This window comes from Schistocerca gregaria, chromosome 1 (assembly GCF_023897955.1).
Source record: "Schistocerca gregaria isolate iqSchGreg1 chromosome 1, iqSchGreg1.2, whole genome shotgun sequence".
In the NCBI taxonomy this organism is placed as follows: Eukaryota; Metazoa; Arthropoda; class Insecta; order Orthoptera; family Acrididae; genus Schistocerca; species Schistocerca gregaria.
Window position 1 is genome coordinate 109148486 of NC_064920.1, and position 20541 is coordinate 109169026.

A 20541-nucleotide genomic window follows, 5' to 3' on the forward strand; every position below is an offset into this window, starting at 1 on the left:
TCATGCATGAGAAAAAATTTGTGCAGCCTTTATTTGATTTCTGCAGATATTATTAGTAGTATTTGAAGGATTAGCACACCTGAGAGAACCACTGAAAATAGCTGGAACTTTAAAGCTGTGCATTGACTGTATGATGGAAATCTAAAACGGGATCAATTTTGTCCCAAATAAACATCATTTACAAAAGTGCTTTAATAGTATCATGTGTCTTTGACAATCAGCTGCATTTTTATACATTGCTTGACATCTGTTAAGTCACCTTCCAAAAATGATATTTTATTAGTTTAGGCTTGTTTTTGGAGAGGGTACGCCGTGAGCAAAACAAAAGAAAATTGATTTATTCGAGGTGGGCCCTTGCCAGAAACAGATCATTTTGTAAGTAAAGAGAGACAGAAGAGCTTCAACCTCAAAATCGTTACTATATCAGTCTGTTGCTGGATTTCTCGTATGGTGATTTTGTTAAAACTGCTTTGAACCAAGCAAAGTGGAGACAGCTGAACAGAAACAGTAGAACTGTACTTGTCTCATTGGCACTTTGATTATGGTATGACTTTGATTACAGTTTGCCTTTCATTACACCTCTGCCACTCAAAAATAAGCAATTTGCATCAGGTAGATCCGCTATGCCCACTATTTTTCTTCTTAAACTCTGTTTCCTGCATGTTCTTCATTTATTCAATGCTATCTTGAATTCTTATGCATTTCTTCACACACAGAATCGTGTTGTGTTGTTGTTGTTGTTCCCCCCCCCCCCTCCTCCTCTCTTGACAAGTCAATACCTTATTTGTAATCCTTTCTGGGTTTGAACTGTAAACTGTTCTTTCAGCCTCAGAATATCCTTAGAACACCCCCCCCCCCCCCCCCAATCCTGATAGTTCTTTCCTGGTTATTGTGACAGTTACATACAAAAATTCAACTGTAACAACTGTGCTGTAGTGTCTTCCAAATTTGGCTTGATGAGATAGGCATTTAGTTTTGCAAGTATCCTAGCACAGTCAAATTCTGGCTCTTTCTCTAATTGCTGCCTTCTCATTGATGTTTTGGGGGGGGGGGGGGGGGGGGGGAGAGAGAGAATCTCACCTTCCTATTAAAACTTGGGTGTTTTCACATACTCCTATCTTTTTCAAAAGAAATTTGAAACCTTGTGTTTCTTGTTACTTCTTCTAGAACTTCATTTAGTGTGGTCAGAGCACTTTATTTTTGTGTGGAAAACACACCATTTGTGAAAGAGTTTTGAGTCCAGCTTTTTGATAACCTATCATAGTTTGTGATCATGTCAACTCATTTATTTCTGTCACATTTGAATTACCTTTTCCAGTTGCACTTACACAGAATTACACAGAATTGATAAGATAGTCTTCTTGTCTTAATCCTGTTTTTATTTCAAATGGTTCAGTAGCTTTCCTTATAACTGAATTTGATATTGCATGTTTTTTTAAAAAATACTCTGTGCTTCTGTTCTACATTATGTAACTACTTATAACTGTGTCTGGCATGATCACCTTATTTCCTGCTAGCATTTTGATTTTAATTGTGATCTTAATGGTGAAGATGTGTTCTAGTTGCTGATCTAGGTGACTATTCTGTTCAGTAGGGCTTTGGAGTGCCACATGTGACAAAGTGGGGATATTATTATTATTATTATTATTATTATTATTATTATTATTATTATTATTATTATTTCTTTCCTTTCTCAGACGTTACGTCTGGTTAAAAATGGAAAGTGACACGGAACTTGATCAAGCGTGATTTCCTTTTAACTGTACGGTATATGTTACATTGCATTTAGGAACTTTCGGGTAATTGAACATGTATCAATAGTTACAGATTTCTGTATTTGTATATACAAGTTTGGATGTAGCTGTATTGCGTTGATGTACTGGTGGATTTTGCGTGGTATGACTCCTGTAGTTGATAGTATAATTGGTATAATGTCAACTTTATCCTGATGACACATGTCCTTGACTTCCTCAGCCAGTTGGATGTATTTTTCAATTTTTTCTCGTGTTTTCTTCTGTATATTTGTTGTATTGGGTATGGATATTTAGATTACTTGTGTTAATTTCTTCTTTTTATTGGTGAGTATGATGTTAGGTTTGTTATGTGGTGTTGTTTATCTGTTATAATGGTTCTGTTCCAGTATAATTTGTATTCATAATTGTCCAGTACATTTTGTGGTGCATACTTGTATGTGGGAACGTGTTGTTTTATTAGTTTATGTTGTATGGCAAGTTGTTGACGTATTATTTTTGCTACGTTGTCATGTCTTCTGGGGTATTCTGTATTTGCTAGTATTGTACATCTGCTTGTGATGTGGTCTACTGTTCCTATTTGTTGTTTGCAAAGTCTGCATTTATATGTTGTGGTATTGAGAGTTTTAATAATGTACTTGCTGTAATATCGGGTGTTTGTTTGATCCTGTATTGCAATCATGAATTCGTTATCTCACTGTATATATTGCCTTTTCTTAGCCAAGGTTGGATGCGTCTTGATCAATGTGTGGCTGTGTTAGATGATACGGATACTTGCCATGTGGTGTTTTCTTTTTCCAATTTACTTTCTTCGTATCTGTTAATGTTACGTGATCTAAAAGGTTGTAGAAGTGGTTATGAAATTGCAGTAGTGTAGCAGATGTATTTATATGAGTGATTGCTTTGTGTATTTTGCTAGTTTCTGCTCGTTATATAAAGAATTTTCTTACATTGTCTACCTGTCCATGCTCCAGTCCGGAATCCCTGAACCATTACGTCAAAAACCTGAAAACAGCTTTCGCTTCCCGCAGCTACCCTCCCAACCTGGTCCAGAAGCAAATAACCAGAGCCAATTCCTCATCCACTCAAACCCAGAACCTCCCACAGAAGAACCCCAAAAGTGCCCCACTTGTGACACGATACTTTCAGAGACTGGATCAGACTTTGAATGTGGTTCTCCAGCAGGGATAGGACTTCCTCAAATCCGGCCCTGAAATGAGATCCATCCTTTGTGAAATCCTCCCCACTCCACCAAGAGTGTCTTTCCGCCGCCCACCTAACCTTCAAACCTCCTAGTTCATCCCTATGAAATCCCCAAACCACCTTCCCTACCCTCTGGCTCCTACCCTTGTAACTGCCCCCGGTGTAAAACCTGTCCCATGCACCCTCCCACCACCACCACCACCACCACCTACTCCAGTCCTGTAACCCGGAAGGTGTACACGATCAAAGGCAGAGCCACTTGTGAAAGCAACCACGTGATTTACCAACTTACCTGCCTACACTGTGACGCTTTCTATTTGGGAATGACCAGCAACAAACTGTCCATTCACATGAAGCGACACAGGCAGACAGTGTTTGTTGGTAATGAGGATCACCCTGTGGCTAAACATGCCTTGGTGCACGGCCAGCACATCTTGGCACAGTGTTACACCGTCCAGAGTTACCTGAATACTTCCCACCAACACCAACCTATTTGAACTCCGGAGATGGGAACTTGCCCTTCAATATATCCTCTCTTCTCGTTATCCACCAGGCCTCAGTCTCCGCTAATTTCAAGTAGCCGCCACTCATACCTCACCTGACATTCATCATCATCTTTGCCTCTGCTCTTCCGCCTCGACTGACATCTCTGCCCAAACTCTTTGCCTTTAAATATGTCTGCTTGTGTGTGTGTGTGTGTGTGTGTGTGTGTGTGTGTGTGTGTGTGTGTGTACCTATCCTTTTTTCCCTAAGGTAAGTCTTTGTGCTCCCGGGATTGGACTGACTCCTTACCCTCTCCCTTAAAACCCACATCCTTTCGTCTTTCCCTCTTTCCTGATGAAGCAACCGTTGGTTGCGAAAGCTTGAATTTTGTGTGTGTGTCAACCTGCCAGCGCTTTTGTTTGGTAAGTCACATCATCTTTGTTGTTAGATATGTCCATAATGTAGGTTTTTTATGTCGATAAATCCCCTTCCTCCTCCTTTTTTGCTTAATGTGAATCTTTCTGTTGCTGAATGTATGTGATGTAGTCTATATTTGTGGCATTGTGATCATGTAAGTGTATAAAGTGCTTCTAGGTCTGTGTTACTCCATTTCAATACTCCAAATGAGTAGGTCAATATTGGTATAGCATAAGTATTCATAGCTTTTGTCTTGTTTCTTGCTGTCAATTCTGTTTTCAGTATTTTTGTTAGTCTTTGTCTGTATTTTTCTTTTAGTTCTTCTTTAATATTTGTATTATTTATTCCTATTTTTTGTCTATATTCTAGATATTCATATGCATCTGTTTTTTCCATCAATTCCATGCAGTCGCTGTGGTTATCCAATATGTAATCTTCTTGTTTAGTATGTTTTCCCTTGATATATATATATCAACAGGCATACACTCGCTCGCACGTGTGCGCACACGCACACGTGTGCGTGTGCATGCGCGCCATTTTTCCGCTCCCGAGATTGGGGTGGCTCCTTGCCCTCTCCCTTGAAGCCCACATCCTTTCATCTTTCCTTTTCCTTCCCTCTTTCCTGGCGGGGCGGCAGCCGGTTGCGGGGGCTCGAGGTTCTGTGTGTGTGTTTGTGTGTTTTGTTCGTTGTGCCTGTCTGCCGGCACTTTCCCGCTTGATGGGTCTTGGAATCTTTGTTTTTAATATATTTTTCCCATGTGGAAGTTTCTTCCAAGACTTACCAAGTGGGAAAGCGCCGGTAGATAGGCACAATGAATAAAACACACAAACACACACACACAGAATTTCGAGCTTTCGCAACCGGCGGCTGCTTCGTCAGGAAAGAGGGAAGGAAAATGAAAGATGAAAGGATGTGGGTTTTAAGGGAGAGGGTAGGGAGTCATTCCAATCCCGGGAGCGGAAAGACTTGCCTTAGGGGAAAAAAGGATAGGTATATACTCGCCTGCACACACACATATCCATCCATACAGACACAAGCAGACATATTTAAAGGCAAAGAGTAAGGGCAGAGATGTAAGTCGAGGCGGAAGTGTGGAGGCAAAGATGTTGTTGAAAGACAGGTGAGGTATGAGTGGCATCAACTTGAAATTAGCGGAGATTGAGGCCTGGTGGATAACGAGAAGAGAGAATATATTGAAGAGCAATTTCTCATCTCCAGAGTTCGGATAGGTTGGTGTTGGTAGGAAGTATCCAGATAACTCGGACAGTGTAACACTGTGCCAAGATGTGCTGGCCGTGCACCAAGGCATGTTTAGCCACAGGGTGATCCTCATTACCAACAAACACTGTCTGCCTTTGTCCATTCATGCGAATGGACAGTTTGTTGCTGATCATTCCCACATAGAAAGCGTCACAGTGTAGGCAGGTCAGTTGGTAAATCACGTGGGTGCTTTCACACGTGGCTCTGCCTTTGATCGTGTACAGCTTCCAGGTTACAGTGCTGGAGTAGGTGGTGGTGGGAGGGTGCGTAGGACAGCTTTTACACCGTGGGCGGTTGCAAGGGTAGGGAAGGTGGTTTGGGGATTTCATAGGGATGAACCAAAAGGTTACGAAGGTTAGGTGGACAGCGGAAAGACACTCTTGGTGGAATGGGGAGGATTTCATGAAGAATGGATCTCATTTCGGGGCAGGATTTTAGGAAGTCGTATCCCTGCAGGAGAGCCACATTCAGTCTGATCCAATCCCGGGAAGTATCCTGTCACAAATGGGGCACTTTTGGGGTTCTTCTGTGAGAGGTTCTGGGTTTGAGGGGATGAGGAAGTGGCTCTGGTTATCTGGTTCTGTACCAGGTCGCGAGGGTAGCTGCGGGATGCGAAAGCTGTTTTCAGGTTGTTGGTGTAATGGTCCAGGGGTTCAGGACTGGAGCAGATTCGTTTGCCACGAAGGCCTAGGCTGTAGGGAAGGGGCCGTTTGATATGGAATGGGTGGCAGCTGTCATAATGGAGGTACTGTTGCTTGTTGGTGGGTTTGATGTGGACGGATGTGTGAAGCTGGCCATTGGACAGATGGAGGTCAACGTCTAGGAAAGTGGCATGGGATTTGGAGTAGGACCAGGTGAATCTGATGGAACCAAAGGAGTTGAGGTTGGAGAGGAAATTCTGGAGTTGTTCTTCACTGTGAGTCCAGATCATGAAGATGTCATCAATAAATCTGTACCAAACTTTGGGTTGGCAGGCTTGGGTAACCAAGAAGGCTTCCTTTAAGCGACCCATAGGAGTGCGAGGTGTCGGTGGGGTCAGGAGTTTGATGGAGTCAGGTGAAAGGTTTTGTAGGGGGCCTAAGGGTCTGAGGATTCCTTGAAGCTCCGCCTGGACATCAGGAATGGGATTACCTTGGCAAACTTTGTATGTAGAGTCGTCTGAAAGCTGACGCAGTCCCTCAGCCACATACTCCCGACGATCAAGTACCACGGTCGTGGAACCCTTGTCAGCCGGAAGAATGATGATGGATCGGTCAGCTTTCAGTTCACGGATAGCCTGGGCTTTGGCTGTGGTGATGTTGGGAGTAGGATTAAGGTTTTTCAAGAAAGATTGAGAGGCAAGGCTGGAAGTGAGAAATTCCTGGAAGGTTTGGAGAGGGTGATTTTGAGGAAGAGGAGGTGGGTCCCGCTGTGATGAAGGACGGAACTGTTCCAGGCAGGGTTCAATTTGGATAGTGTCTTGGGGAGTTGGATCATTAGGAGTGGGATCAGGATTATTTTTCTTCGTGGCAAAGTGGTATTTCCAGCAGAAACTACGAGTGTAGGACAGTAAATCTTTGACAAGGGCAGTTTGGTTGAACCTGGGAGTGGGGCTGAAGGTGAGGCCTTTGGATAGGACAGAGGTTTCGGATTGGGAGAGGGGTTTGGAGGAAAGGTTAACTACTGAATTGGGGTGTTGTGGTTCCAGATTGTGTTGACTAGAATTTTGAGGTGTTGGGGGGAGTGGAGCTGGAAGTGGGAGATTGAGTAGATGGGAGAGACTGGGTCTATGTGCAATGAGAGGAGGTTGAGGTTTGTTGGAAAGGTTGTGGAGGGTGAGTGAGTTGCCTTTTCGGAGGTGGCAAACCAGGAGACTACACCATTTGTACCATAAATAAAATCTGCAAGCTGAGAGTAACACACATACAGCCATATTGATTTTTCAGTATGTGAATGTAATGGCTGTGAAAATGTTACCACACATTAATTAGTTGCAAGTTTCACAATGTAGAGAGATTTTAAAACTTCTATGCCTTTAGTGTACAAAGTTATCTAGGATTAATGACTTGTGTGTTTGTCTTCTTTTTAATTACAGCCGGGATCGGATAGTGGATGTACTGCAGTTGTGGCTTTACTGAAAGGGCAAGAACTCTATGTAGCTAATGCAGGAGACTCTCGATGTGTAGTTTGTCGTAATGGGCAAGCTGTTGAAATGAGTTTAGACCACAAGCCAGAAGATGAATGTGAATTGGAAAGGATAGAGAAAGCAGGAGGAAAAGTTACTACTGATGGAAGAGTTAATGGTGGCTTGAATCTGTCACGGGCTATAGGTAATATTTTGAATTTTTTTCGTGTGTGCCAGAAATATCTATATATTATTTTCTTTTCAAGAATTTGAATATGTTTGTGCTTAAAAAGAACATGTTGTGTATGCTGCTGATATCTAAGAATTGAATATAATCCTAAGGAAGCTACAGAATTATAATTTTATGAAAGCACAGTAAACTTGTACAAATAAATGAAACGTTGTGAGAATGTAAATAGACCAAGCACAGTGCTGAATAGAAACTTGGGCAAAGTCTAAACACAATTGATACTTGGGTCTTTAATTGTGTTTTACATTACATATCTTGTGGAAGTGACACAATTCTTCTCAGTAAAACTCTTTAACTGAGTAATTTTTAAAAAGTAAAATCATTTGGATAATTTGCACATTACTTACTGTACTGTCCTGTACAGTCAGATACTGTAAATGTGTCACAATATACATAACATAGAGTATTATTATTGTTCCTGTATTAAGTCTAGTTACAATCATGTACCTTAGTAAAAGGTAGCTATTGTAAGTCAGGTAATTCATATGACAAAACAGAAATACAGTTAGAAGAAACTGTACTCTCCAATCCAAGGGTTATGCAATGTCCTGGATCAAGCTAGGCTCAATAAGACAGTACTACAGAGATGTTAAGTTCTGGTTCTGGATAATTTTCCTTCTTTATCCATAAATAGCCCAGGTTAGTCTCTCTCTCTCTCTCTCTCTCTCTCTCTCTCTCTCTCTCTCTCTCTCTCTCTCTCTCTCTCTGGTGTGTGCGCGCGCGCGTACACGCGTGTGTGCAGGGCAGGTTGCTAGTGTCTTATCTATATATAGGACAACATTAGCGAAGTTAAGTGTTTCATTTATTCTACAAATATCTTGTTATTGCCTCATATGAAACTCTTAACTTCACTAATGTTGTCGTATATATAGATAAGACACTAGCAACCTGCCCTGGCTTCACATAGCCAGATGACTTACCTGGTGTAGTGGGAATAAATCTCTCCATCTCTATTCATATTAAAATGCAGATTCATGATGAGTACCCTATTCACTCATTTTATTTTTGCACTGGCAATACTGTCTGCAATGTACTTTTGCATATGTATTAATGAAAGCTGAAGAACTCCTAAGTTTTGCTTTGAAATTTGTTATGCCTAGGGTCCTGAGAATCCAGTACTAAATCTGTCTTTAAAGAAAATGTGTATTGAGTTGCAGTTACTTGCTCAAAGAGAAATTACGATATCAATCGATTTGGAATTGTCAGATAAAAGTAGTGATTGATCGTTTTGTTAAAAACATTGAGGTGCAACTATACATCACTTCCGCTAAAATAAAGTTGTCCATTGCAAAAAAAGGTAATGTTTCCAGGTATTTGTCTAATGCGTGTGTGACACTGTTTATCAGAAAATTGGTGTCATAAAGCAGTGGTTCCTGCTGACCAGAAATATTATGGTATAGCCCTACATAATTAAAAGTGAAAACACCAAATCTAGCTTTCAGGACTCTTAGATTCTCTATCAAGAAGGAAAGAGGTGTAACATGAAAGATTAGAAGGGAGACACAGGCCTTAAGTGCCCAGGCTGATATCATCGCACCTATTGCAAGTAAGGGTGGAGACAAATGAGTGTAAGTGTGGAGAAAAGGTTGAAAGCGGTAAGGAAGTATAATGCCTTTGTTTTTGGTGAAACTCAGAAAATAAATAACTTTAGTACAAATCTGGCAGGGTGTATCATTTGAGCTTTCCCAATGTAGGTCTTAAAAAAAATTTTAACACAATTCCAATGGCCTTAAGTATAAAAAGGGAAACTGTGTATAGGTGATGAGGATATTGTCCACTAATATAATAAGACATTGAAGAGGAACATGATCTGGTTCAACATTTTGGATTACTTGACCTAGGTAAATAGTTTTTCCTTTCCTTGCCAAAGTTATGCAGTATGGACATAAAACATCATGAAAGCTAAGGTGGTCATGATGCATTCCATTAACTACTATGATTTCCAGGTTTTAGAAACTAAACATGTCGTTTAAAATTTCTGAGAATAGCTTTTGTGGTATGGAATATCCCAGCCTAACACGTCAATTTCTGAAATTCTCACCGTGCTCACAAGGTCTAATGGGAGCTGTAGCATTAATATAGATACTTCTCAGCACACTAACAGATTAGGTCAATTACTTTTCTCAAGGGCTGTCAGTACACATGTTGAAACGGAGTCAAAGGCTTTCTCAAAATCTAAGAATCGGAGAGTTAAAATTCAAATTGTTGTTCTAAAATTTCAGTTGCAACCTGCAACTGGTCATTCCTTTATCTGATTAAAAAAATCCAGTGTTGTTTTTTTACTCAAATTTTAGTGACTGGCTTGTCCATTATGGATAGCAGGGTGATAGGCCTGTAGTTTAAGTCCTATCTGTTTTTCTTGTGAAGTGAAATTTTTACACTTTTGGGTATTGTCTTTCTGTTGGGACATTTTGTGATTAATTTGGCAAGTTCCTGTTTCACTTTACCTCAAACTGCTTTTCCTTCCTTCATTTCTTGAGTGGCTTTGTGTACCTGATTTGGCATTACTTCTGGAAACTAATTATTTTCATTATTATCTGTGTTCTTGGTTCGTGTATTGAATTACAGAAATATTTAAACGCTTTTACTATTTTGTTCAGTATTTATTCTTTGTTTATATAAGACTCCAACTTGCCAGTCTGAAACATATTATGTACAGTATTTAAGTGTATCTGGTCTGTGTAGATATCACCTCGCACAGTACTTTGCCAGTGGGTTTCAATTAACAGTAGCCATTCTTCTTGAATCCCGTGTAATTTTCATTATTTAAAAACAAAATCTAAATGGTTCATGCAAGCATCACTACTATACACAACATGTCAAAAGTATCTGGACACCACTGTGTAATGTGGAAGTCGAAGGTGGCAAGGGAGTTATAAAGAAGGGAGTTATGAAGAAGTAACAGCAGAATTGAGTCTGTCGGAAGAGCTTCGTAACTTCAGACATGGACTAATCATTGGATAACACCTAAGTAACAAATCCATCAGGGACATTTCACCCCTTCTAAAGGTGGCAGAGAGTCAACTGTTGGTTATGTGACTGAAGTGGAAATACGAAGGAACAACCGTAAATACGACTGATGTTGTGATGGTTGAACATTGCTAAGGCTGGTTTGAAAAAAAAAAAAATAGCACAGAATCAGTGGAAGGAATAACTCGAGTTCCAAATTTCTACCAGTGATTCAGCTAGCAATAACTGTGTACAGGGAGTTGAAAAGAATGGGGTACATTGGCCAAGCAGCTCTTCATAAGCCAAACATTTTTACAGCCAGTGCCGAGTGATGCATGAAGTGGTGTAAAATGTGATGGCAATGGACAGTAGATGACTGGAAACGAGGGATCTGCACTGATGAATTGCACTAGACCCACTGGCGGTCCAATGGAAGGGTTTGGGTATGGTGAAGGACTGGAGAATGCTAGTTGGCATCATATGTAGTGCCAACAGTAAAGTAAGGAGGTGATGATGTTACAGTAGCAGGGAGTTTTGCATAGTTATGATTGGTCCCTCTATTGCGCTTAAGAACATGTTAAATGCAAAATTATATGAAAACATTTTAAAGCATTTTGTGCTGTGTACAGCAAAGGAACAGTTCAGAGGTGGTGATTGATTCTATCAGGTCAGCTGCAGCTTTCACAAAGCAGCACCTGTGAGGCAGTGGTTTTTGGATAAAAATATTAATGAAATGAAATGGGCAGGAATGCCTAGAGTCCCAACCTCAACCCAATGCAACCCCATTGGGATTAGTTGTAATGTCAACTTCATGCTTCGGGAAGAATTGGTTTCCATTCGTCAAGACAGGGTCACTTTATTGAAAGTGTCACCAGCAGGTATTGGGATAATTTTGAAATGAGGTTTAAAGCTACTTGTGTACACAAGAAAACATAAAATTGGAATATTAATGAAACCTTCTACAGTACAGCATCATTCAAAGCTGCCAAGAAACTTGAATGAGGAAAAATATAAATAAAAGATGTGATAATGATTTTTAGTAAATGATTCAATTACACACCGCTGGTTGCAAAATCTTGATTTTTGTGTGTATGTTTGTGTATCTATCGACCTGCCAGCGCTTTTGTTTGGTAAGTCACATCCATATCAACTTTGTGTGTGTGTGTGTGTGTGTGTATATATATATATCCGTCCGAGTTATCTGGATACTTCCCACCAACACCAACCTATCCGAACTCCGGAGATGGGAACTCGCCCTTCAGTATATCCTCTCTTCTCGATATCCGCCAGGCCTCAACCTCCGCTAATTTCAAGTTGCCGCCGCTCATACCTCACCTGTCTTTCAACAACTTCTTTGCCTCTGTACTTCCGCCTCGACTGACATCTCTGCCCTTACTCTTTGCCTTTAAATATGTCTGCTTGTGTCTGTGTATGTGCGGATGGATATGTGTGTGTGTGTGTGTGTGTGTGTGTGTGTGTGTGTGTGTGTGTGTGTGTGTGTGTGTGTGTGTGTGTGTGTGTGTGTGTGTGCGCGCGAGCGCGAGTGTACACCTGTCCTTTCTTTCCCCTAAGGGAAGTCTTTCTGCTCCCGGGATTGGAATGACTCCTTACCCTCTCCCTTAAAACCCACATCCTTTCATTTTTCCCTCTCCTTCCCTCTTTCCTGACGAAGCAACTGCCAGTTGCGAAAGCTCGTAATTCTGTGTGTGTGTTTGTGTGTTTTGTTCATGTGCCTGTCTGCCGGCGCTTTCCCGCTTAGAAAGAAACTTCCACATGGGAAAATATATTAAAAACAAAGATTCCAAGCAGGAAAGTGCTGGTAGATAGGCACAATAATAATTAAAAAAAAAAAACGCACAACACACACAAAATTTCGAGCTTTCACAACCATTACACCAACCACCTGAAAACAGCTTTCGCATCCCGCAGCTACCCTCTCGACCTGGTACAGAAGCAAATAACCAGAGCCACTTCCTCATCCCCTCGAACCCATAACCTCTCACAGAAGAACCCCAAAAGTGCCCCACTTGTGACAGGATACTTTCCAGGACTGGATCAGACTCTGAATGTGGCTCTCCAGCAGGGATATGACTTCCTAAAATCCTGCCCCGAAATAAGATCCATCCTTCATGAAATCCTCCCCATTCCACCAAGAGTGTCTTTCCGCTGGTCCACCTAACCTACGTAACCTCTTGGTTCATCCCTATGAAATCCCCAAACCACCTTCACTACCTTCTGACTCCTAACCTTGTAACTGCCCCCGGTGTAAAATCTGTCCCATGCACCACCACCACCACCACCACCACCACCACCTACTCCAGTCCTGTAAACCGGAAGGTGTACACGATCAAAGGCAGAGCCACATGTGAAAGCGCGCACGTGATTTACCAACTGACCTGCCTACACTGTGACGCTTTCTATGTGGGAATGACCAGCAACAAACTGTCCATTCGCATGAAGGGACACAGGCAGACAGTGTTTGTTGGTAATGAGGATCACCCTGTGGCTAAACATGCCTTGGTGCACGGCCAGCACATCTTGGCACAGTGTTACACCGTCCAGAGTTACCTGAATACTTCCCACCAACACCAACCTATCTGAACTCCGGAGATGGGAACTTGCCCTTCAATATATCCTCTCTTCTCATTATCCACCAGGCCTCAATCTCCGCTAATTTCAAGTAGCCGCCACTCATACCTCACCCGACATTCAACATCATCTTTGCCTCTGCACTTCCGCCTCGACTGACATCTCTGCCCTTACTCTTTGCCTTTAAATACGTCTGCTTGTGTGTGTGTGTGTGTGTGTGTGTGTGTGTGTGTGTGTGTGTGTGTGCGCGTGCGCGTGCGCGCGCCGCAAGTATATACCTATCCTTTTTTTCCCCCTAAGGTAAGTCTTTCCGCTCCCGGGATTGGAATGACTCCTTACCCTCTCCCTTAAAACCCACATCCTTTCATCTTTCCTTTTCCTTCCTTCTTTCCTGACGAAGCAGCCGCCGGTTGCGAAAGTTGGAAATTCTGTGTGTGTGTGTGTGTGTGTGTGTGTGTGTGTGTGTGTGTGTGTGTGTGTGTGTGTTGGTCAGAAGCAACACGGTTTTTTATTAACAATTATTTTTCTGCACAACCTACCCTGCAACACTCACAAGGTTTATATATATATATATATATATATATATATATATATATATATATAAAAATTGAAGTAACTTGTTTGTATCGTCTATATGTGCAGGCTAGTCTCAGGAACTGTTGTAGGGAATTTAATATCATTTTGACTAATAAATATATTGAATCATGAGGAATGTTTCTGTATATAATTTATAAGTACTTAAAAGATTTCTTAATTATGATGAATTCAAATTAAGTTGTGAAACTGCCATTGCCCCCTAGTGAACCGCCTCAAGTACACAGCGGGACCAGATTTGCATGAGGTGTGGTGGTCTAGTAGTAGAGCATGTGCCTGGAAATTAAAAGGTTATGGGAGCAAACCGCAGCTTGGTGACTTACTTGCACTCTACCTCTTAACCTAGCAATCACCTCTTAGTATGGAGATACACATTTTGAGATATGACTGCAATTTCAGACCACCAATTGCTGCTTCCCTCCAATTAGCAATCACAATTCGCACACTTAATTCACTGCCAATTATTTGAACAACTGGCAGTTAGTTGCTCAGCTTTGAAGAATTGTAATAAATATGACAAATACCGTAAAGACATCATCAGGCTCTGATGTGAGCCTTACAATTTGAAATAATCAACTTTATTAACCAATAGTTCCCTGGAATTATTTGAGAACAACCACATAGTTAAAAAACTTGGAAATCTAAAATGTGCTTTTTATATGCTACAAGGAAAATGATTTTCAAAAAACTACTTCAGACACTTTGCCTTGTCTACATACAGCTTGTTCTTTCAGCAGCACAGCAGATGGCTCAACCTACAGTTTAATTGATTAAAGTGACATAAATTTTCCTGGAACTGAGCCTAAATGTGGACATTATTCCTTATGTGGCATGGCAAAGAAGTCTGCCATGGAGTCCACAACAAAGAATTGCAGCAACAATGAGTCTCAACAATGCATCACAGTATGGAGAGCTGTAATATGAACTAACCATGTGCATCATGCAGTTTTTTCTTTTATTTGTGTAACTTCAGCCATCCTTGCATATCTCTCTATCTCTCTCTCTCTCTCTCTCTCTCTCTCTCTCTCTCTCTCTCTCTCTCTCTCTCTCATACACTCACACACACAAAATTTGCTTGCTTACAGTATTTACATTGTTAGTAAACATTACTTACATCACAATGTGATTCCATCATCACCATGAGATGTCACTCCAAACACCAATTCGATGTGGAACACACGACATTAATGCCTCCAGTCAACTTACCTGCTGTGTGCTGCTTGCATTGCTTATGTTATGAGAGTGATGAGGTTACTTTATGTGATGGCCTCTTAAAATTTATTCATAACTTTACACAGTGGCCCACAAACAAAATACTGAATGCTGCGTGTGTGAAGCCAGGCTGGGTTGCCACTGTTTTCCAGTTTTTTTTTTTTTTCATAAGAGAACCTTCAAGGTGTATGTGGGTGGAAGAAGGGGGGGGGGGGGGAGTTTGGAGACAAGGGACAAGTGTGAAATTAATGAGGAGGAGTTATAATTTGTTGCTCTTACAAGAGAAACTCCCCATTGCAATCCCTTCAGCTTCAGTGGTAACATGGTCGAGTGGATAACCTGTCAAAAACTGAATACAGGTCAAGCATGAAAACAGTAAGAAGGTGTACCGAACTGTGTAAAAAGAAAGTAAAATAGAAACTGTGAATGATCCAAGGTTAACAATTAAAATATTAAGCATCATAGTATAGTGGTCATGTTGTTGGACTATAAATCAGACAGCCCACGTTCAAACCTCCCTCGTGCCATTTATTTATTTGTTTTTCACAACACTGTGAGCTGTTCATCTGGCCACTGAAATGGTTGTCTCCTTTCTGTAGTCTTGCCAGTTGTCATACTGTACATTGGTTATAAAATATGAGTGTTGTAGTAAGAATATGTTACCATCGCAAGTAAACGTGGTGAATAGTGAGAGCAGGCGAGATACCACATAGACATATCACCGAAATGAAAACAACAACCTGGTGTGAACTGTTACAACAAAGGTATTCAAGAGTCAAAACTTCCAAACATGTGTTTTGACAGAGTACAGGGAAACTGTGTGACTGTGAAACTGTTGTGTTCATTTGTTGCAACTTATGTGACAAAATATATTATTTTCATCATTTCCTTGCGAGTGCTCACATTCACATTCATACAGACACCTAAATCGGGCAAGGAGGCATATCTCACTCACTCACTCACTCACTCACTCACTCACTCACCAGGCATACAAATTTGGTGCGTTGGTAAGAAGTGCCTATCATACGATACACATACTGTCACTAATGCCACACAGCAGACATGTTTTTCGGTGGAGGACTCAGTTGACTTGTCGCCCTGAGATCAAACATTTGCAATTCCCATTTGAAAGCCACTTCCTTTAGGCTGCTAATAGAGTAATTTGCAGAATCAACTGTCATTATATGTTCCTTCCTTAAACCTCGCTGTTGCAGAAGGACATGACACGATGACGCAGGCACAAATTTGAATACATCAAACAGAGGGGGAGGAGGGGGGAAATTGGCATGAGATAGGTTTGAACACGGCATGTCTGTGTGGCAATCCAACACCATGACCACATAACCACGACACCGTTCCTCTTAAGAGCTTGCTGTATATTGAATTTCTTGTCCGTAGACCATTCATTGTTTCTATTTTCTTTTTTTCCACAGTTCAGTACACCTTCTTCATGTTTTCATGCTTTATTTGTGTTCAGTTGTTGACGGGCTGTCCACTGGGCTTCTTACAACTAAATCTGACGGGGGGTGTGATGTGGAATTTTCCTTGTTAGTAGCTATCTGTAAACACAATTTGACAGAAGAGTTAATGATCTTTTTCTGTGACTGTGTGCACTGAATCTGCATTTTTAACACCCACCCCTTTCTTGCATTATACAACATACATGTCTGAATTTACTGAACTTTCTGAGCAAGGATTGCGGTAGGTTTGCTTTTTAGGTTTTAAACTCTTGCACCCTTCATTGGTTTCAGTTCATGCTTCTTCTCATTACATCTTATTAGTCCTCTTCTGTTGTGCCATAATTTTCCACATATTAGATGCACAGACTGTGTGATGCATTCTTAGTGAGATGTGCTCAGATGGCATATTTAGAAGTGCACTGCCTGCAAAATACAGGGATCCAAGGTTGAATTACAGTCCACTTAAAAGTTATTAATATTCAGCATTTTTGTAGGGAATAACTGAGACAGGTGCAAATAAAATAACTGAGACAGGTGCAAGTAAGATGTAGCCAGTAACATGGAGTACCATGCAGCAAAGTCTGCTCTGCTGTATTTAACAGACCTTTGTTTCACAATTCGGGCATTTCTTTAATATTGAAGGCACAAAACAATGTAGTAGGAAATTCTTAACAGTCCACCACATACCACAGATCGCAATAACCAGTTTGACACATGGACCTTCTTTTTTGCCAGTTAAGACTAAGAATTACAGACTCTTTTTCTTTCATTTGTATTCACACTATTTGCAAATCCACGGCTGTGAAAGAATCACTTTTTTTTTTGCAGCTTCAGTATGCTGTAAGTATTGCATATTATTTTTGGAAATACAAATACTTTGCCATTAATAAATTTTGAACTTCAACAGGTGATCATGCATACAAACAAGCAGAGAAGCTTCCACCTGAGGAACAGATGATAACTGCACTACCAGATGTGAGAACACTCATGATAGACCCCAAAGAAGATGAATTTATGGTTTTGGCATGTGACGGCATATGGAACTTTATGTCAAGCCAAGATGTTGTGGATTTTGTACGCCCTCGTATACTAGAAAATCCAGAAAAACTATCACATATATGTGAAGAGGTAACATGATGACTAAAGTTGCTTTCATTTTAACTTCTCTCTAGTCTTAAATGATGCGGAGAGTTTGCAGTTTGTACAAACTTTTTATTTCCTCATGAACCTACTGTGGAAATAGAAACAAAGGTTAAGCAAAATTAAGTGGTTTCTAAGTAACCAATAATCATAATTTATGTATGCATTAATACTCTTTTGGAGCAGTAGTGAAAATGCTGATAGTGTGGAAGTTTTGATATGGCTCATCAGATAACTTAATCTTCACTGAAATACTCAATCATCTGCAGGTATTGTATTGGGGCTTGGGAATGGAGTAAGAGGGGTGCACAGGTGAGCAAACTTCTAAGAGGACAGGATGGCAAATTTTGGTAAAGTTCCCAGTTTCTCATGAAGGAAGTCATTGTCTCCATCCTGTCATCAAATACTAGCATAACTTTGAGGGAAGTACAACCAAAGGTTGACATCTTCCTTCCTGGTGCCTTTTATTGAGGCAACACCAGGTAAGGACTCGTCTGTTAGGTCTCCAATTTTGCAGGAACCAGCCATACCCGTATACACTGGTAAGCTCAAACAACACACAGGTATTACAGAGGTGCTTTGAGGTCTCAAATGTGCAAGGAGCGCTAGTGCGCAAAGATTCTACTACTGCCAATGGACATAGCAGGTAAGGACCATGAAGGACGAGAAAATCTGCTTATATGGTGGCTTATAGACATTCATTTTTTCCCCTAACTCAATTTTCCAATGGAACAGGGAAGTAAATTACTAGTAGTGGTACAGGGCATCCTCCGTCACGCACTGTAGATTGCGGAGTATATATGTAGGTGTAGATGTGGGCAATTAATAAGGTGGGGTCAAGACATTTTTTAGCTGAATCTCTGTGCCCTCTGTGTGTAGGATAGTTATATGGTCAAATGCGACTTCATTTTTCAAAGTGTTAATGCATAGTCCTCAGACAGAGCAAGTAGATCGTCCAGTGTTTATCGAGGTGGATATGGAAAGCTATCTAAAAACCACATCCAGGCTGGTCAGTACCCCAGCCCTTGTTGTTAATCCATGAGGAATAGTTGCTCTGAAGAAAAGGCTGAAGTTCAAGACATAGCAGTTAATTGGTATTTGTAGATGGTCTTCTCAGACACTTTCCAGGCAGTTTCCCACTCACTAGCAATATTTAATAGTGAGAAAGAGCGCACCAACAAATCGGTATCTCTTCCCTTTAAATATTTAATACTTTTGACACTTGACCTTTCCATTCTCCTTATCTTCCTCTTTGTTACAGAGCTCATTCACTAATCAGAAGTTCAATATAAACACATCTGAACTTTCTTTCCACCAATCCAGCATTAGCCACTTAACATTCTTCATCTAGAAAGTAACAATATGGTTGTATTTCATTCTGTTTTGACCATTGTACAACTGATATAATCCATGCGCAGATTTACAATTCGTAAGTTGAGTGTATACACGGACTTCCCCTCGAAACTCTCTCTCTCTCTCTCTCTCTCTCTCTCTTTCTTTTCTCTCTCTCTCTTTTCTCTCTTTCTCTCTCTCTCTCTCTCTCTCTCTCTCTCTCTCTCTCTCTCTCTCTCTCTTTTTAAAGGAAAAAAAACACACATTTTTGAATCACCTTTGATGTGCAGCAACATGTATGCTGCATATTTTCTTATTACAGAAGTATAAATTCAAATTGTTCCAAAAGCAGCACGTTAGCTTCCGAAAGTTTGAAATCAAGCTTACCATGCAATTTTGTAAGCCAATCGTAGCTCACGTCACATGATCCCGCCAGCCAATGAGAGCAGACATTCAGAGCATAGGGCATGTGATGATGTAGTCAGGCACATCACCGTTAAGTAACGTGAACACACAAAAAGAAAAAGTTAATGGTTTAAATTAATATACATGGTGTAACTACAAGAAGAGCTAAGCTTTCTCATATAATATTGGTCTCTTAAGAATAATAAGCTACAAGGAAAGCTAAGCTTTCACTAGTAGAAATGGTCTTTTTTAGCGTGTGACATGCAAAGACACATGACACAAATGTCAGCAAAATTTTAATAATGACATTAATGTCCAGTTTTCTGGACTTAAAGTGGCTGGTTCTCAAAGTGTTAAGTTTTAAATGAGTCAATCGCTCTGCGATTTAAGAAATTCATCACTCAATTATTCTTGCATAAAAAGAAATTTACTTTGAAAGTAACACTTTACAAACCATATTTTTGTGCTACCTCCTAGAAATAGGTTTGTTTCAGCAGTTGCCAGAAAATAAGCATCATGTTAGTGTGTTGAGCTGCGATGACTTAGGAAGCCTGTATGTTCGTATGTATAAAGCATTAAGAAATCTTTCGTTGTATCATAAAAGAAACAGGACATCAGAATATCGTAAACCATACTAAAAAGCATAATTCGGCTCAGTGCACATTCGTAGTCAAGATTCACAATGGAGTAGACCCCGACATGTTAAAACCACTGTATTATCTCATGTTTGGTTCTTTACTACGGGATACAGCCATATGTGCTAGATGATGAAAATGTGTACTTGAAATTCGGCAAACAGTTAAAACTAGCAAAAAGTGTGGGATGAAACACTTCGTTTCAAATACACGGATTGACTTTTATAAATCTTTTCCACTGAAGCAAATTTCTTTATCAAACCGACAAAACTAACTTCACTGTTCTGTAAGGCGATTAATGCTTTGACTGCCAAAAACATGGAAATAAGAAAACAAACTAATAACATATTTTAGCCTTCCGTAACTATGTAAATGCATTTTAATTCTCTTGATAGCTCCTGGCCATTTGGGTTCATTTGACAAGATTTGTAAACAAAGTGGAAACAGCAAAATGACTTGACATAAACACAGGTCATATGAAAACTACCCCCTTTCCTCTGTAACTAGAACCGTTTTGGGCATGTGTGAATCTGGCAGTTTGGGCGCGTCAGAAAAATTTCTGGTAGCACATGTCTGTCTGTTGCTACTGCCGATATAGTTAACAGCCTCACCTTAAAATAAAGTAGCCAAAAGCAGGAGAAGCTATAGCGTATATGTGACTCAGCTGTGCATGAGCCCACTGGCAACTGGTCAGAAGAACCAAATGTAAACAGTTGTGATGTCATGCTCCTCTGAAGCAGTTTGTTGTTACGAAGT

The 20541-nt window shown here is 40.5% G+C and overlaps 1 protein-coding gene across 6 annotated transcripts in view; it reads left to right on the forward strand.

Annotated features, from left to right (window-relative positions):
• Positions 1-20541, forward strand: part of LOC126334539 (probable protein phosphatase CG10417) — a 94855-nt gene that overhangs the window by 72569 nt on the left and 1745 nt on the right. For all 6 annotated transcript variants that reach the window (XM_049996903.1, XM_049996911.1, XM_049996937.1 and 3 more), the window contains 2 exons: positions 7190-7424; positions 17181-17401. In XM_049996903.1, coding sequence (XP_049852860.1) covers positions 7190-7424; positions 17181-17401 — 456 coding nt within the window. The remainder of the gene's footprint in view (positions 1-7189; positions 7425-17180; positions 17402-20541) is intronic.